This window comes from Pseudorasbora parva, chromosome 7, assembly GCF_024679245.1.
Source record: "Pseudorasbora parva isolate DD20220531a chromosome 7, ASM2467924v1, whole genome shotgun sequence".
Taxonomy (NCBI): domain Eukaryota; kingdom Metazoa; phylum Chordata; class Actinopteri; order Cypriniformes; family Gobionidae; genus Pseudorasbora; species Pseudorasbora parva.
The window spans coordinates 43634164-43653175 of NC_090178.1; the positions used below are offsets into that span (position 1 = coordinate 43634164).

At 37.3% G+C, this 19012-nt stretch overlaps 1 protein-coding gene across 4 annotated transcripts; it reads right to left on the minus strand.

The window, feature by feature from the left end:
* Positions 1 to 4059: 4059 nt before the first annotated feature.
* On the minus strand, positions 4060 to 17822 carry slc52a3-2b (solute carrier family 52 member 3-2b). 4 transcript variants are annotated; one of them, XM_067449293.1, is made up of 4 exons: positions 17703 to 17822; positions 6322 to 7398; positions 4980 to 5103; positions 4060 to 4715 (listed from the first exon to the last, which is right to left on the minus strand). In XM_067449293.1, exons 2-4 carry the CDS (start codon positions 7350 to 7352, stop codon positions 4503 to 4505), a joined length of 1368 nt encoding a protein of 455 aa, XP_067305394.1. In that variant the 5' UTR covers positions 7353 to 7398; positions 17703 to 17822; the 3' UTR covers positions 4060 to 4502. The 4 variants fall into 4 exon arrangements, with proteins under 4 accessions (XP_067305394.1, XP_067305393.1, XP_067305392.1 ...); XM_067449292.1 differs by lacking the exon at positions 17703 to 17822 and adding an exon at positions 9862 to 9978; XM_067449291.1 differs by lacking the exon at positions 17703 to 17822 and adding an exon at positions 9734 to 9963.
* Positions 17823 to 19012: the final 1190 nt, after the last annotated feature.

Here is a 19012-nt window from a genome sequence, read left to right on the forward strand (position 1 = left end):
ATTGGCTGTTTATTGCTACTTATAAATCAAATATTAAGGCCTTATTCTGTATAAGACCTACATTCCTTAATCATAATAAAGGCACGGTTTTATAATCACTGAGATTCCTAATGAGAGGTAGTTAGGGTGGTTCGGGGGCATGCACCCCCGAGAAAATTTTGATTTCTATGATCTACATATGTGCATTTTAATATGTTCTGAAGACCAAAAAAATTTGATAAAAATAGCTTAAAAACCATGTCAGGGACAATTTTCGTCAGTGAAGAAAGTAAATCTGGTTAACTGATATTTATGTTTTATGAATCATTTTCGCAGACACGTTAATTTATTGAAGGCTATTGGGAAAGGTAATTATGTTTATTAAATTAATTCACAATATGCACACATTCATTAGGCTACTAATCTTATGCCCAATACAGGCAGAAAAAAATACTGAGCTATTTAATTTAAGGCTACAAATGGAATTGATTTAGACCATTTTAGTTGGCCGTCCATGATTTAGACCAACTAAAATCAGTAGCTTAGTTTGCTATAGTTCTTTTTGCGTGCATCTCTCTCCAACACACACGCTCGTATTCTTGATCATACTTTGCTTTGGGGTTAAAAAAAAAACTGGCTAACTTCACAGCGTTATACGGTTAATGAACATCCCGACGCCGTTTAGATGAATCGCCTATATGTGAATATATGCTGTGCAATTATTATTAAAAAAATAAATAAATAAATAAACAACAACAAATACGACATTTTAAAGAGAAAGCGTCTGATCTGATCATATCAATATGGATACGTTTGCACCAGCTCTGCAATTTAGCACTCCAGACAAGTTACATCTATTACACTTTATAAAATATAGCATAGCCTATTGCTTTAAAGGCACACATATAATAACTATCTATAGGCCTAATTAAAACATGTATTCAAGAAAGACTTAGCCTATCATTTCAGCTTTACTGGAAGGCCCCGGAAACAGGCAAGAGGTTTTGTTACGCACGTCAATCGCGCCGGCGAGTTCTGATGTTTTTTTTCCTCACTAGTCATGATAGCGGATATTATTTTTAGTCATACAGATAAATGTGAGACATAATTTATAATAAACTTACAATAACAACAAAACTTTGTGCTTTTGTAAAATAAAAACGGTGCACTTTCTGTCTGCGAGAGAATCTGAAACTCACTGAATACTTATCACATGACATAAACATGAAACACGTCTACAGAAAGCTTGAAATTGCTACTTTTAAATCAAACAATTCACATTTTAGAGGGAAGTGTGAGTGGAGCGCACTGGCATACAACAGAATATCTAGCGCAGCGTCACACCAGTCTGCTTCGCTCACGTGCTCTGATGAAAAGGTGGTCCGTATCCTAAGCGTGGCGGTTGAGGGCGAATGCCGTGTGATTTTCGAATCTGAAACCAGTGCATTTCATTTGAAATGTGAGTGTCACAATATCATGTGGAGTCACTTTGTCGCCAGTACCCTGATGTGGGTAGGGTTGCACTGAAGTTACGCCCCCTGACTAGAGCCATGATTTTCTCTAAATAGAACAAATTGATTATACATTATCAACCTACAGCATACTTTTACAAGGAAGAAAAAGGAAAAAAATCTGTCTGTCCTGTCTGTTGTGCGGCTCTTTTTTTTGTTGCTGTGGCTGATCTAAAAAAAAAAATGTTTTGTAGTAAAACTACTTTAAGTAGCTAAGTTACATTCAAGCTACCCTTATGAAAAAGTAGCTACACTACTTTCAAAAAGTAGCTAGCTATATTGAAACTACTTTATTCTTCTTCTTTTTTTACAATGAGATTGTTACAAATAACTGAATAACTGTTAATGAAGAATGTTGTAATATTTGGGGTTCCAAGCAACATAATGCAATGTAATTATGATTTCACAGAGTATGGGGTGAATTCGGGTTTATTGGGACACTTTTTCCCAGTCATTTCAATGGGAAAAACTGTCAGAATTATTGCACAAAATTCTGAAATATAGCCTATATCTCAAACTGGCTGTCAAAGTGCAAAATGGCTACAAATTTAACATCAGTGCAAGAACAAAATGTATGCAACTTAAATGAGATCCTCAGGAGTCAGGATTAGGCTAAAGATGCAGGTTACTCACAGCACATGCAGTGATGAAGCGCGAACAGAACCGCTCTGAGACTCCAGTCATGAGCTGCTCGCGTGCGCATTGCTTGACTATTTATTTTCGTTACGAATTGTTTCTTTAAAAAATGGACATAAGTCCACGTCATGAAACCAAGATACTCTGCTATAATCACAGGTCGAGAGCTGTCATTCCAACCAACTTTGTGATGCAGTTTGCAAACGTTTGTTGGAACAATGTTTCGGGAAACACTGACTCGTTTAACGTTAATGATGGAACTTGCGACCATAGTTAGCTAGAGACGCTTTCGCGCTTCGCTCATTGCTCGTTCTCGTCAGAACTTAAAACGGAATGTAGCTTTTGGTCGCGCTACACTTATTTAGTTGCACCTTTATCTTGAACCCCCTCACCGAAAGCATAACTAATTGATTACGAGTGGCTCATCAGGTAGATCTATAGATAAACTTATCTTTCAGGCATTTGACCGACAGGGTTGACACTTCAGCGTGAGAAATCAAGAGTGTGGCGTGTGAGCGTGTGAAACCAATCAAATGCGTATGTCTCACGGCCAATGCGTGAGAGTTGGCAGCTCTGCATTAATGTTCTCATCGAATATGGGTTGTTGACGTGACATGGCATTTTCACTGTCACGCAAGATCCTTATCTCTCGTTAACATTTCTTTGTCTTACATTGACCTATTCATATAGCCTAACTTTTATAAATAAAGAAAGCACACAAATTTAAATAAATAGGCTACCTCAGGCATAATTTTAAGTGTCTATAGTAAATGACAAATATTTTTCCATCCACATATTTCTAAAAGCATAGGAATTTGATACATTTTGGCTTCGAAACACACACACACACACACACACACACACACACACACACACACACACACACACACACACGCACACAAACAAACAAACAAACAAACAAAAGCATGTCCTCCAGTGACACCATAACCTGATTTTTAAATCGGGCAATTCCACCTACATGTTTAATTAGTTGAAGAACCCCATTCAAGGTCATGTTAAAAGCCATGACTTGTGCATGGTAAGATTTTGTCTCAGAATTGTTCAAATATTGCACCTTTTTGGACCCACTATAAAGTTATTAATTTCTGTTGTCCTCTGATGCAACACATTCTTTCTGTCATACCACTGGACACATTTCATTACAAATGCTCAAAAAACTGTGAAATAACTCACAAAGTTAGTGACTCCTTATATTTTCTCAAACATTACAATTCACACTATAACAATATGAATTATTTCCTTCAAAAGTGGTGTCCAAAAGAGCATTTTTACTGTTTATTTGTCATCTACATATAACAATTGTGTGTTGAAGTAGTTCTAAAAAAAAAATTAAGGCCTTAATGTAAACTCAATAGCAGTCCTGCTGCACTGAATAGCAGGTTTTATAATGCTATGAAGACTATTACACGTGTGATGAGATGTTTTGCATTAATGATTTAGAACATAGTATTAAATGGTTTTCTTTTGCAAACTGTCTTACAATAATTAGATCAAGGCTGTCCTATAATTATAACATTATATAGGATATAGCCAGATGGTTTTTGTTTGTGTGTTCTGTTTGTCCAAAATCTAACTGATGCATATCAGAGAAGGAAGGCTCAGATTAAGGCTTTCTTGCTCTTTACAATTTGGCTGACATGCTCACTTGGGTTTTTAAAAAGCTGCTTTGGGAATGTAATATAATAAGAGCTATCAAAAGATGATTTATTGCTGATAGGCTGTATACATAGGCTCACTTTTCCTTCATAATAATAAATAGTTTCATACATAGCCATCAAAATGACACATTCTCTCTTCCAGTTTGAGAATTGATATAGAGTTGATTGCATGGTGGATTATGAGTTTTTTAGTTCAAGTGACAGTCAAACACATTAGCCAAATAGACCAAATAACCACAATACAAATGACTTAATTCTTAGAGAACATATTTATTTCTCCCTCCCCCAACCTCCCAAACTTGCCAAAAAAAAAAATGGTCAAGGCTTTATACTAAGCATCATGTCTTAAAAACATAAATATTCTCATACTTCGATAAGATATTAAAAATACTACATATCAAGTATACATTTTAAATGTAACAAAAATGCCATAATTGACAAGTTACACTGTAACTGTAAGGGAGTGCCAGATATTACAGCAGATTATGAAGCTTGCTTTATAATGATGTAACAGTACTATGAACTAAATGACAACCAAAAGAAAAGATAGTTGTTGGAACAATACAGTAGCTGGGATTTGTAAATGTAAAAAAAGAGGGTGGGTAAAACTGTGTGGTCATATTGTATTATTATACATGGGTGTATTATTCAGTCTTGTGTGGAATTGATTCACTTTACTTTACCTGAATGATTGATTTTATTTAGGACACTTGGTATTACAGGGATCTCCTGATTGGAAAAGCCCGTAAACACTAACCAAAGGGAACATTGACAGGGCACCTAACATAGAGCCCAGCTGCACCACAGCTCCACACCACACAAGGGCGCTGTGTCCTTCATCTCGCAGGATCACTCCAATAATCACCTTCACATAGGACAGACTGAGGACAAATATGACCCAGGTTATGACCTAAAGATGAAGGGAGAAAGAGAAAATAGATATTAGCCTATGTGATGTTGTTGCTCTCACATTAGTTTGTGTATAAAAGTATTAAAGTATATGGCACTGTGCATACGTGTAAGTGTAGTAACAGTAACCTACAATTAAATGCCCTTTTGAACTCCCTAAGACAAGGTAAATGCCACTGCCATTTATTTTACAGTTCAATTCACATGTCTAAATGAATGCACCTATCACCAATGGAAGGCATGTGTGTGTGTGTGTGAGCCTCACAATGAGCGCTGCTCCGAGGTCATGACTGATCAGCAGAGGGCAAGGGCTCAGTGCTGCCATGGCCATTATATACGCTCCAAACCCTGTGCCCGTCACTGTCAGAACCGCCATCAGCACCAGAGACCTTGGACATAGTAACATAGGATTCATTTGTATAATAAAAGCATGTCAGTCAGCCAGTCAAACGTTACTTGGAAATAAAATCGTTGCATGAATTCAAGTCAAATTAATTTGTAGCATACAGCTTTAGTCCTAATTGAACTAGGGCCTAATCCTATCTTAATCGAAGCCCTTTCTGTGAAACCAGGCCTAAGAGATTTAGATATTGGTCTGTTTCGTTCAAAATACAATGAGTACGGTTCCCAAAAAGTATTAATGAAAATAAGATATCACAGGGGAAAAGTCTGAAAAGTTTGATGCTCCGGCACATGTCGGGAGTAATTAAGACATTTAGATTGGATTAGGTTTTAGATTGAAAGAGAAAATAATTCTCAGACAGCATAAGTGAAGATACAATCAGTTGTCTTAAGGGAAAACTAGCCAGTTATCAAAGAGAGTGATGTGAGTTTAACATTTTCCAAATTTTCTTTTAGTAATTTAAGTGACAATGTCGAGAAAGGTAGGCCTGTTTCAGACAGGGCTTAGATTAAGCCAGGATTAGGCCATAGCTCAATTCGGACATTTAAGTAGCTTTTTTAAAAGTGCCTTGAAAAAAACACTGATGTGCATCGAGACAAAACAATGGCACTGGCTTAATTTAAGATATTAGCTTTCCATTAAAACAGCTCAAACATGCATTTTAGTCTGGGACTAGCTTAAACCTTGTCTGTGAAACCAGCGGATAGGGTATGGCTTTAATTTTAATTAGTAGCATCTCTGGTTTCAGACATATTTACTATAACGTTTCTTACTGTAATTAAAGTGTAAATTACTTATGGTAAAGATCTTGGTTGAAAATGAGTGGTAAAGGGTTTGTCATATTGCCCACCTCTAATAAAAGCAGGCGACTGTTAGAAAGTCAACACATGATTTAATCCTCTAATAAACAAGCTAGAAGTGACAGTGGCAAGGAGAAAAAAAACGAAATGTTGTTAGTTACAGGAGAAAACACACCTTGGGAGCCAGTTATACTCTTGCTAAACAGTTTAAACATTATTAGACAAATTTGTCTAATAATTTATGCATTTGGCAGACACTTTTATAAGCGACTTATATTGCATTAAAGGTTTAAATTCCCCTGGGAATTGAACTCATGATCTTGGTGTTGCTCACATCATGCTCTACTGTTTGAGCTCCAGGAAGAGAAGATTGACTTTAAATCAAAGTTTATTATTTTTCTCACCTGATTGGTGCAAACAATGCAATGAAGCACGCCACTGGATTCGCAACTGAGGACAATGTGGCTGCAAGATGATAGGCTTGATTTCCATACGGCAAACATGAGTAAGCCTGGACTGAGGGCAGGACTGCATTGGTCAATGCGTTGACCCAGGCCAGAACTACAAAAATGAGGACCAGCTCTATTCTGCTGTAGGTTCCTTTTCCAAATGAGCTGCGTCGTTTTATCACTGGGCCTTCCGGGAAATCCAGCATGGGTCTCTGTTCTGGAGTTTCACTGTTTGGAGATTGACTTATATCAATCTTCTCCACCCGATGAGAACCATCAATATAACCTTTACTCTTGTGTTCCCGCTCCACAGCTGGGTGGAGATTGAGTAACACGAAAGCCCCCAGGCACACTGTCATCATAACACTGAGAAAAAGGAAGAAACCTTGAGCGGAGAAGTTGGCCGGCTGGTAGTCTGCCTCTAGTTCTCCAACGAAGCCCAAGGAGGAGTTCCCCATGCTAAAATTCGCATTAGCACTTGCATTTTTACAGTGGACCACCCCTACGCCTTGGATAAGAGCCACCAGCGCTGGGACCAGACCACTTAGACCTTCTCCAATGAAGTAGGTGGTGAGGTACTGAGGCTGTAGACGCATCATGAAGGGTAAAAAGGTGACGGACGAGGTGCAGTCCACAACAGACAGCAGGAAGCTGAGGGACAGTAAGGCAGCACTGTGTTCGCCATCTCCAAATGTAAGTGTGCGGTTCCAGAGGAAAGCCAGGAGGAAGGTGGCCACCACACCGACTGTCACAATGGTGTATATAACGGGCCGCTCGTCCAGAACGCCCGGTCTGAAGCGGTGCATGAGCGTGATGAAGAGAGGGCCAATGTTGGCCATCTGGATAATAACTGTGAGATAGGAGGGCAGGTACCAACCCTCAGGAATGGCAGGGACAATCAAAGGTAGCTCCACCCACATCCCATTAATGGCCACCCATGATCCAATGCCAAAAAGGCAGACCAAAACATGCGTGAGCAGTGACATGATGAAGGCACTGATGTCCAAAAGGCAACTGGTTTCTAAAGGATACCTAAAAGATGGGAGAACAGGTAAAGTGGTTAGTTTTACAATAGCTTTTCTTTTACTTTAAAGAACTGCTTTGATGTCAGAAAACTTTTGATTTAATGAAGCAAGAAGATACTAGCAACATTACTTCAACAGCGTGCTGTGCGTAACATTAGAGAGAATATTGAAGGTGAGCAAAAAAAAAAAGAAAAAGTAAAAAAAAAAGTAAAAGTAAAAATTCACATGAATTATTCCTACTAGCCTTAAGCCACCCGCAGTCCTAATTGTCATACCCTGCAGTTTAGACTAGAAGGGATAGTTCACCCTAAAATGAAAAGTAGCCTAAGTCATCATTTACTCACCCTGGTTTTGTTCTAGTGCAGTATGCCCTTGCTTTTATGGGCCACAAAAGGAGAATTAAGGAAAAAAATGTCCCGCTCGTGGTCTTTCATATAATAGCAGTGAATAGCGACCAGCATAAAGCTTTTTAAAAAAGATGCAAAAGTTATATTCCAAGTGCCAGATTTACTAACAGCTTGCACCAGCGCAAACCCTCTTTTGGCATTAAAAAACTACTCTCAGAATTTCCTAAAGACACAGTGAAAAATGAGTGCTGACAAGGTGAGGACAGGATTATTTGCAGGATTATTTAATATTAACAATTTATATTTTTAGTTGTGTATAAAGACTTTACATAATTAACCGTGTTTTTATTACCTTAGAATGAGCCGTTTCTATCTACATACACTGCGGGTCCCCTTAGGCCTACTATTTGCGCAATCATGTTTCTACAGTAGCCCTAAACGGACAAACTTCCAAGCTACTCTGCTGTCTCAGACGATGACATCTTTGTCCTGTGTCAGCCACCGCTTAGTAGCTTCTCTGTGTGGTTTGAAAGGGAGGGGTAAGCAGTGGGCAGTTGCAATTTGCAAACTCACCACCATATGCTGCTAAAATGTACATATTGCACCTTTAAGTTGAACAAAAAATATAATATTTAGTTAAATGTAACCAAATTTAGATATGAAGCTAAAACAATTTTCCATCCCACATTATAAGAGACACACACACACACACACACACACAACAAAAAATAAAATGTATATGACAATTAGTTGTGATGTTTTTTAATGGCTTCGCAATATCATGACAAAGTATGTTAATTTTTTTTTTTTTTTTTTCCATTTGTATATTTTACAATGGATCCCTTCACAATCTCTTGGGCTACAAAATAATTGTGATCCCAACAGTAGGTGAAAAAAATTAATTAAACTCGTCTAGATCAAAAGTATTTGACCAATACTAAACTTTAGGAGGGAAAAACACTATAGAAAGTTCAAAGTACAGACATTTGAGCTGCTGTCTGACAGATAAGTGACTGCATTCAGACAATGAGCATGTGCTCGATGGAGAGTGTGTGTGGCATATGGTATGTGGCTGTGCCTGTGAACGTTTGAAAGCAAATTCCCATCTTGGAGAGAGATTTTTTTAGCCTGGTCTTACCAGACTCTCGTACATTTCATTTTTAGTAGTGAAGGAAAATGGAAATTGAGCGGAAGTACGTAGGAGGACAGAGCCAGGCTTATATTAATAGGGCTGGAACTAAACTGCTGGAAAGTGAGCAAGATTGGAGATCCCTGTTGTCCTTTTGATGTATGTTTTAGCATGCATCGTCAGTTACACTGAAAATATTAGGTCTCATTAGTTAATGTATTAACTAACATGAGCTAACCATGGGGAGTGCATTTGTTTCTGTATTTGTTCATCTTTGTTAACGTTAGTTAATAAAAACACAACTGTTCATTGTTCGTTCATGTTCGTTCACAGTGCATTAACTAATGTTAACAAGATTTTAATAATGCATTAACATAGATAAATGAATGCTTTATAAGTGCAGTTCATTATTAGGTCATGGTAAATAATGTAGTCAACTAATGAACCTTATTAAGTGTTACCATGAGGGTAAGTCCCTTTTTTTTTTAACCCATTTTGAATTTTACCCAGTCCTTATTATTTGAACTCTGACCAGTCATGTCACATGACCTTCCCATTCAAAGTCACAATACTAAAGCCAAACAGCAACACAGGTTACTTATAAACTCATTACACATAATACTACACCAACAGTTCCTGTAATCACCTTTATATATTCACTTTGATCACCTTCCTCGTTCTATGACATGACAGTTTCCTTCTTCTTTATTGTAATCCATTCACCCCATTCACAATAACCAGTTTGTTTTCATACCAGTATAGTTACGTACTCTCCAGTGCCCTTGAATCTTTTTTGGCTCACTGGTTTACAAAAATACTTTTAACACACTCATGGATAAACACAAATATACACACATACATCCCACCTGATTCTCCTGAGGTTTTAGTACATTCTGGCTGCAGTTTCAATAGCCTTCAGCATGTGAGTTTAAGCTCTGTTTTGATCCTTCTGCACCTGCTCCTTTAGACTCTCCCTTTTATCTCTGATATTCACCTGATGGTAAAAAGACCACGCAGGCGTGAGCTGTGTGAAGCAGGGGTCCTTTATCCCAGTGGGCAAACATTCAAGACCATGTGCTCAACTGCCCGTCGGAGAGTGAACAGGGAAGGCAAGGGTAAGTATGATGATGCAACTAACCCCTCCCTCCCCTCGCTCTCATAACAGCCTTGACATTCAAGTGGTGCTCACTGCACCTCCTCTCAGGATGTCTAATGGGCGGAAGAATTGAGTTATGGGAGGAGTTAGGGTGTGGATGGATATTCTAGCTCCACCCATTAAGCCCAAATGACATTTAGAGAGGAGGAGCTGGACTTCACACTCCACCCATGGCTCTGCAGTCTGACGGTGATCCAAAGCAGGAAGTGTAGCTTATCACATGAGAGAGGCTGATATGAACTGACATTGAAATTATCCTTTTACCCTCACTTTAAACTCACTCTAGCAACAATTAAAATTATTCTTATTTACTAAATATGGGTTAAACACCATATAAGAGCAGCTCACAGTCATGTATTATAGCAAACGTTTTGGGAAGAACACATTTATAATTTGAGTCACTCAGCATGACAAAGCAAAAAATAGAGGTGAACTTTGTATTGAATGTGCACTAGTGTACTTCAAATCTTAAAAGTATATTTTCGGTGACCATAAATGGTTGTTAGTACACCATATTTCAAAGACAATAGAATTAAGAAATTACATATAAAGATGTACTTAAGTCCTACTCTTAAAGCACTTTTAAGTTAAGCTAATTGCATGTAATAAATGTAAGCAATACATTTTTATTTAATTTGCAATTCTAAGTTATTTAAATTTTACTGTTAAATATATTGTAATAAGTACACTTTTCAAAAGTATGCAAAAGTGGAATACTTCTTTCTCACAAGGGAACACGGTCACTACCTACCACACCATTACTAACTCATTTTATTATTTGACATTTATTTGTTTCTTATTTCTCACTTCTCATTATAAGAAACACTGCAACAATCCAAAATTGGGTAACACTTTAGAATACTGTTCCAGGAAGAAATGAGTGATGCACTAGTAGCTATTATTACCTAACAAGAAACTCTAATAGTAAGTAATAGTGCTCAGCTGCATGAGGTAGTTCACTATTATTTAATAGATAATTACTATGGTTTCATACCTCCCCGGAGGACTACTAAAGTCCCATTCACACTGCAAGTCTTAATGATCAATTCTGATTTTTTGCTCAGATCTGATTTTTTGTTTGGCTGTTCACATTACCTTTTAAAATGTGGTCTATCTGATTCCAGTGTGAACTGTTTCAGGTTTCAAACTATCCCGCATGTGCAAAAGAACAATATCAATGACATCAGACGCAGCACGCTGTTGCACTAAAGTTCGAGAGGTTATAGAGGAAGTAAGCCTTTTCGCTTTTATTTAAACATGTTTGTGTAATGGAAGCCATAACATTAATGAGCAGGTGCTGAAGAGGAGAAGAACAAAAAGAAAGAGAGCAAAATTAGTTATTTTGGCCTTTTGTCACCTTCCTTTGGCACTGAAGCCACGTTTTTCTGTGTCCCCGTTCTTCCATTTCGTGTGCTTTCAAAAACGGAGTGGTTACGGTAGGATCCTTCTAGTTTAGCTTGAATTGAAGTATCTCCCCATATACTTATCAGGTCTAACACCTCACTCTCCCTCCATTGACTCGCTCCATCGCTGTTCTCCATATCTAGTCTAGTTTTAAATGTTACTGTCTGTGTCTGTTGTGTCTAGGGCTAACTCGCTGGTGCATAATTGTGACAAATGTCGACATAGATTGACGTAAAATACGCATCATATCCGCATCAAATCCGCTTTGGTTGTTCACACTGCGGCCGCATTGGAAAAAATCAGATCTGGGTCTGATTCAGGACCACATATGTATGTGGTCTAAATCTGATTTGAAAAAATCAGATCTGGGCTAGATTTGAGTGTTCACACTAGCTCTGAAGAGGTCTGACCTGGTCACTTGACCCCAAAAAAATCAGATTTGGGCCACTTTTGCCTGCAGTGTGAACGTTTCCTAAGAACTACTATTTTAAGTATTCTAAAGTGTTACCCAAAATGGTTATAAATGTGTGTAAATATGTGATAATTTTTTGTGAACTGCAGCTGCAATACAATACAATTATTACGCATTTGTACAACAAATGCCATTCCATTAAATGATATGGGCAAAGTTTTTGGATGTCTGCCTTTACATGCATATGAACTGAATGACATCCCATTCTTAATCCATAGGGTTTAATATGGAGTTGGCCCACCCTTTGCAGCGATATCAGCTTCAACTCTTCTGGGAAGGCTTTCCACAAGGGTTAGTGTTTATGGGGATTTTTGACCATTCTTCTAGAAGCTCATTTGTGAGGTCAGGCACTGATACTGGATGAGAAGGTCTGGCTCACAGTCTCAGCTCTAATTTATCCCAAAGGTCTATCGGGTTGAGGTCAGGACTCTGTGCAGGCCGGTCAAGTTCCTCCACACCAAACTCGCTCATTCATTTATATCTTTATGGACCTTGCTTTGTGCACAGGTGCGCAGTCATGTTGGAACAGGAAGGGGCAATCCGCAAACTGTTCTCACAGAGTTGGGAGCATGAAATTGTCCAAAGTGTCTTGGTATGCTGAAGCATTAAGAGTTCCTTTCACTGGAACAAAGGGGTCAAGCCTAACCCCTGAAAAACAACCCCACACCATAACACCCCTCTACCAAACTTTACACTTGGCACAATGCAGTTAGGCAAGTACCGTTCTCCTGGCAACTGTCAATTGGATTGCCAGACAGAGAAGCGTGATTGGTCACTCCAGAGAACACGTCTCCACTGCTCTAGAGTCCAGTGGTGACTGCTTTACCCCACTGCATCCGACACGTTGCATTGCACTTGGTGATGTAAGGCTTGGATGAGCTGCTCGGCCATGGAAACCCATTCCATGAAGCTCTCTACGCACTGTTCTTGAGCTAATCTGAAGACCATGTGAAGTTAAGAGGTCTGTTGCTATTGCTTCTTCTGTGATTTGGAGGGGTGTCCCAATACTTTAGTGTAGTTGTGCCAAATAATTCCAACAAAATATACATTAAACTTCATGGTTTTTAAAATATTCAGCTTCCAAAATCACTTCCAAAACATAACATGCAGCTATGGGGGTTAAATTAATTAAATGCATTAAAATTTTATTTCAAAGTTCAGTTTCAAAATCGTGTCAACATCTAAAATCTTCTGTTGCTTTCATTACAAACACAATAACTGTACACATTAGAGCTGTTTATATGTCTTATATAAACAATATATTGTATTATTTTTTTGTTTAGTATTGTAGATTACTGTTGGATAAACTGCCTCTTGTCATCCCCATCTACTCAAGTCAAGTGCCGAGTGAGGCTTTAAACACAGATGACTTATTGTATGAAGCTTAATGAGATTCTGAAGGCCTTTATTGTCACACAGTGGGAGCCTACACATGGGAAGCACAATATTATTTAGAAGCTCTGCGAAACTACTGGCATTTGGAAAAGAAAGGCTTGGCTGTCATAAGGTTTATGAAAAACATAATGTTACAGTAGAACTGCTCTGATCTCTAACTGGTGCTCCATTACTCTTGAGGATAACTAGACACATTATATTTATATAATATTATATAAATAATATTTATATTATTAATTTGGAGGACAACATATAATTTAATTATCCATTGCAGAAATGACTGAACATGTATCTTTCCATAGAAAGCTAACTATCATTTTGCACATTGCATTAGTCCGGTAGAACTATAGCACTGCTTTCATGCATGAATTATGATCTCAGTCAGGATTTTTTCTTATGTTTATATTGCTCTTAGGGCATGAAAAACAAGATTTAAAAAGTATTTTAAAAAGAGATTTTCAGATGTCTTAGCATGCGTTTATGGTTTAAACTGAAGAGATACTGTATTACACATAAAACAGTAAACAACAACAACAACAAAACTTTTTCTTTTTTTTTAAACTAAACAAAAAACAATACAATTTTACATTTATAAAACTATAAAATATACACTAAAAATATAGATGTGAAATAATGGAAACACAATTGAACTTCATACAAGTTGAACTTTACGTATATTTGTTATCAAAACATGAGGACGTGATTCTAACATAGATCTCTAACGTTACCTGTCAATGTACAACTGCGGACCACCAATTTATATGCTCCCTCCAGACAGTGTTCCAGAGTATGTCGATTTTTACCCTTATTATCTGATTATTATGAATATGTTTAAGTTGGACACATTTCATAGCTCTCCTCTGAGAAAACCTAGCAGTCAGGTGTTTTCAATCTCATTTGAAATGAGCAGGTAACACAATAGGAGGGAAAACGCCCCCTTAAAGGGATAGTTCACCCAAAAATTAAAATTAGCCTATGATTTACTCACCCTCAAGTCATCCTAGGTGTATATGACGTTCTTCTTTCAGATGAATAAAAGTTGAGTTATATTAAAAAAGTTGGTAACGCTAATGGCATAACCAAGTATGAAAAATATCCACACTGTAAAAAAATATTTAGAAAAAAAGTTACCTGGTTGCCTTAATTTTGAGTTCATTGACATTAAAATTTTGAGTTAATACAATGAACTTTTTTTGAGATTCGACAACCTTTATTCAAATATTATTAAAAGATGTTGTAAGCATATTGGGTAATTGTGTGTGTTTTACAGTGCCTTGCGAAAGTATTCAGCCCCCTTGAACTTTGCGACCTTCTGCCACATTTCAGGCTTCAAACATAATGATATGAACCTGTAATTTTTTGTCAAGAATCAACAACAAGTGGGACACAATCATGAAGTGGAACGAAATTTATTGGATATTTCAAACTTTTTTAACAAATCAAAAATGGAAAAATTGGGCGTGCAAAATTATTCGCCCCCCTTAAGTTAATACTTTGTAGCGCCACCTTTTGCTGCGATTACAGCTGTAAGTCGCTTGGGGTGTGTCTCTGTCAGTTTTGCACATCGAGAGACTGAAATGTTTGCCCATTCCTCCTGCAGAACAGCTCGAGCTCAGTGAGGTTGGATGGAGAGCGTTTGTGAACAGCAGTTTTCAGTTCTTTCCACAGATTCTCGATTGGATTCAGGTCTGGACTTTGACTTGGCCATTCTAACACCTGGATATGTTTATTTCTGAACCATTCCGTTGGAGATTTTGCTTTATGTTTTGGATCATTGTCTTGTTGGAAGACAAATCTCCGTCCCAGTCTCAGGTCTTTTGCAGACTCCATCAGGTTTTCTTCCAGAATGGTCCTGTATTTGGCTCCATCCATCTTCCCATCAATTTTAACCATCTTCCCTGTCCCTGCTGAAGAAAAGCAGGCCCAAACCATGATGCTGCCACCACCATGGTAGATTTGGTAGATTTGCAGTGGTCGGATACTCCTTTCATTTCAAAATTATCGCTTGCACAGTGCTCCTTGGGATGTTTAAAGCTTGGGAAATCTTTTTGTATCCAAATCCGGCTTTAAACTTCTCCACAACAGTATCTCGGACCTGTCTGGTGTGTTCCTTTTTCTTCATGATGCTCTCTGCGCTTTAAACGGACCTCTGAGACTATCACAGTGCAGGTGCATTTATACAGAGACTTGATTACACACAGGTGGATTCATCATCATCATTAGTCATTTAGGTCATCATTGGATCATTCAGAGATCCTCACTGAACTTCTGGAGAGAGTTCGCTGCACTGAAAGTAAAGGGGCCGAACAATTTTGCACGCCCAATTTTTCAGTTTTTGATTTGTTAAAAAAGTTTGAAATATCCAATAAATTTCATTCCACTTCATGATTGTGTCCCAATTGTTGTTGATTCTTCACAAAAAATTACAGTTTCATATCATTATGTTTGAAGCCTGAAATGTGGCAAAAAGGTCGCAAAGTTCAAGGGGGCCGAATACTTTCGCAAGGCACTGTATTTCTGATGACGCAGTGAAACATGCCAAATTGTGCTATTTTCATGATTTATCAAATTTTTTATGTGGTTCGAATACAATAATATTTTGAGTTTCTATTTATTAAACAAATTTCCTTTATTGTATCAACTCAAATTTTTAATTTCAATTAAACTCAAAATTTTATGGCAACCAGGTTACTTACTTTTTAAGTTAAACCAACAAAAAAAAAATTAGCTGATGTTACCTGGCTGGCTAACTAGCTAGCTGATGCTAATGTGAGGTAATTTTTAAATATAAAGTCCAAATATATTTATTCAATCAGATTACATTTGATAGAAAAACCAATACTCAGAACATAACTACAGTAATTATGATACTGGGAAGCATGCCTTCTAGGGGCATTTTTCCTGACAGACAATATAAAAAATAAATGTCATTCTGTAAATATAAATATTTCCTTAAATAAAAAGTAATCCCTAACTACTGTAGGCCTTTCTCTTCTCATATATAACTGTGTTCTGCAAAACAACAAGCTTTAGAACACGTTTTCTTACTGTTAAAAATTATATCACTTAATGTGAAATCCATTGTCTCTCAGGTACGCCACCAGTGTAAGCTTTGCAGTCAAAACTTCTACATCACTGCTCAACGTGATTTTTGATTTTGTCTAGTGGTTATTGTTTCCCCCCACCCTACAAGTAACATGCATAACCAATCAGATTTCTTTTCGATGTTACAAGTAAAGTAACACATTACAAGTAACATGCATTGCATAATCACATTACTTTTCGATGTTAATGCAAATTAAATTCTAATAACACAATTACATTAATTTACAGTCAAAAAAGTTACTGCAGATACAACAGTCAAAAAACAACAGTCACAGTGATAATATGAATTTTAGTGGACTGATGATTAATCAGAATTTTCTACCAATCTAAAATCAATGCTTGGAAAATGTAACTGAGATATGACTCATTAGATATTGCTTGATGCTACAAAATGTTTTTATCTGCAAGAGTCTCAGAATAGAAGTAATAGATGAATATTCAGGAGAACTTGGCATTTTTGACTGGCCCTTGGCCATCTTGGTGGCAATGTGATTATGCACAAAGGTCAACTGTAGAGGTTTATGTGCAACTATATGCCATCAAAACCCATGCAGATGCAAGAAAATGCTTTTTGCTGTACACGTTATAGTGACCTCTATGCATGAAAGGGTTAATACTATCTGCATTATTCTCATATTTGTAGCTTTATTCTTGTATTATTCTCATTTGTTGGATACAAGTGAATGAATACACGCAAAAGAACACAGCTGTAGAGAGGGGATATTCGGATATTAATATTTAGGGAGGGACAAAACACTACAATTTGTTCAGGTATTTTTCTGATAAAATCATTTAATTTGCAGTTTTAGATTTTACTTTACCATGCAAAAAAATAATAATCGGTTATTAATATTTCCTTGGTTCTCTCGCTTTTCATAATATCTTTTTATGACAGCCTGGCCAAAATGTTGCACAATTTGGCATGTTTCATTGCGTTATTAAAATAAATAAATAAATAAATATGTTAATAATATTTAGAGAGAGAGTATAGATGTCAATTTCCCTAAGCTGGACAACACTTTTGACCACTTTAGTAGATTTAAAACAATAAATGATAAAAAAAAATCACTCAAATGATAAGTTGAAGATTGCAGTCTTTACAAACATGCTTACCTAAATGATTTCCACTGAATAAAAATAATGACATAACTTGACAAATTGTTTCTCTTCAAAGCATCTGGCAAGTTATTGTGCCTTAGAAATCTGCAAAGAGCGTTTTTACACCAGCAAATATCTAATACAAAAATGCAGACTGCATGTGGAGGATGAAATATTCCCATCATTCCTGTAATCGTGCACTCACCTGTTATTTTATTGCTGTAGCCTATTCTTCAGTGTATAGACGGTGAGAGTCAGCGCTCTGGATGAAGGGATGAGCTGAGCTGCTGCTATCAGACGGACGAGAGTGAGACGACAGACAGTAAAGCAGGTCACGCAGGAGGGAGTGTGTGTTAAACGCTTGATTTCAAGAGGCAGGACTGAGCGCTGTTTGTTCAACAGATTCCACAATGACAAAAGGAAAGTGTGCTTGAAGAAATAGTTCACTCAGTATGAAAATCCTGTCATTTACTCACCTTCACGTCGTTCCAAACCCATATGACTTTGTTAACCCTTCATGCAAACATTTTTAATACAATAACAGTTGGTTACCATATCTTGGAACACAATGGCTTGTGCTCTACTGTATAATATCCGGTCATGTGAAGGAATCCACTGCAGCTTTCTATGAGGTCAAACCCTGCATCATGAGTTAATTGGGCATTTTTGAATCTGAAACCATCACAAATGAGATCTGAGAACTTTGTCAGAGGTGAGCAAACTTTAAGTCTGTTCAGAGATATTGCATTTCTATGGAAGTATGATGTTGTATGATATTTTAATGGTTTTTGGAGCCTGATGGTAGTGGTCTTTGTCATTGTATATGAAAAGGCTTTTAGATTGAAGTTTCTTGAAAAACGCCTGAAGAAAATAATTATATATTTTTGTCCTAATTTCATATTAGACCCTTTTTATGGAATATTTTTTATAAAGGAATTTGCTCAATCCATAATGTTAAATCAAAATAAATTGCCCTCCCTCTTGCAGGGACATCTCTTCTCTGATGATGCGTTTACTGGCGTGAGGGCGGGGCAACCTGTCACTCACATGAGATCCACCGATAGCAAACCACAACCAGTTTCCTATGGACAAATCAAGCCTCGTCCTACATTTGTTCTTGTTTGAGAAGCCAAGAAAATGTCACAATATGGAAGAAACGACTATCGCAACTTCCATTTCATGCCAACTTTTTCTGCATTGTATGTTTGTTTGTTTCTGTGAATTATTTCATTGAGGGAAAGTTCCTTTACACTGATGTGTTCTGGCAGTGAACTTTATTTCTAGTTTCACCTGTGCCAAGAGTCCAGCTCCATGGTCACTTGTTAAGATTGGCTTCTCCAAGGCCTCACAGCGAGAGCTGTCAGCATTTTTTATGCCCCTGAATGGCATCAACTGGAAATCAGTCGTAGCCCACAGTGTTTCGGAGTATGTAAGCACACAAAGAATGTTGAGGCTAGAAAAGATAATTTCAGAAGAAACAATTCCCAAAAACCTAAAACAGCCTGGTGTAAGACA

Excerpts from the sequence above, each read along its gene's own strand:
- slc52a3-2b (XM_067449290.1), bottom strand. Across the intron at positions 5,104-6,321 it reads GCATTGTTTGCACCAATCAG|GTCTCTGGTGCTGATGGCGG; the intron begins GTGAGAAAAATA and ends ACTATGTCCAAG. Across the intron at positions 4,716-4,979 it reads ACCTCGGAGCAGCGCTCATT|GTCATAACCTGGGTCATATT; the intron begins GTGAGGCTCACA and ends CTTCATCTTTAG.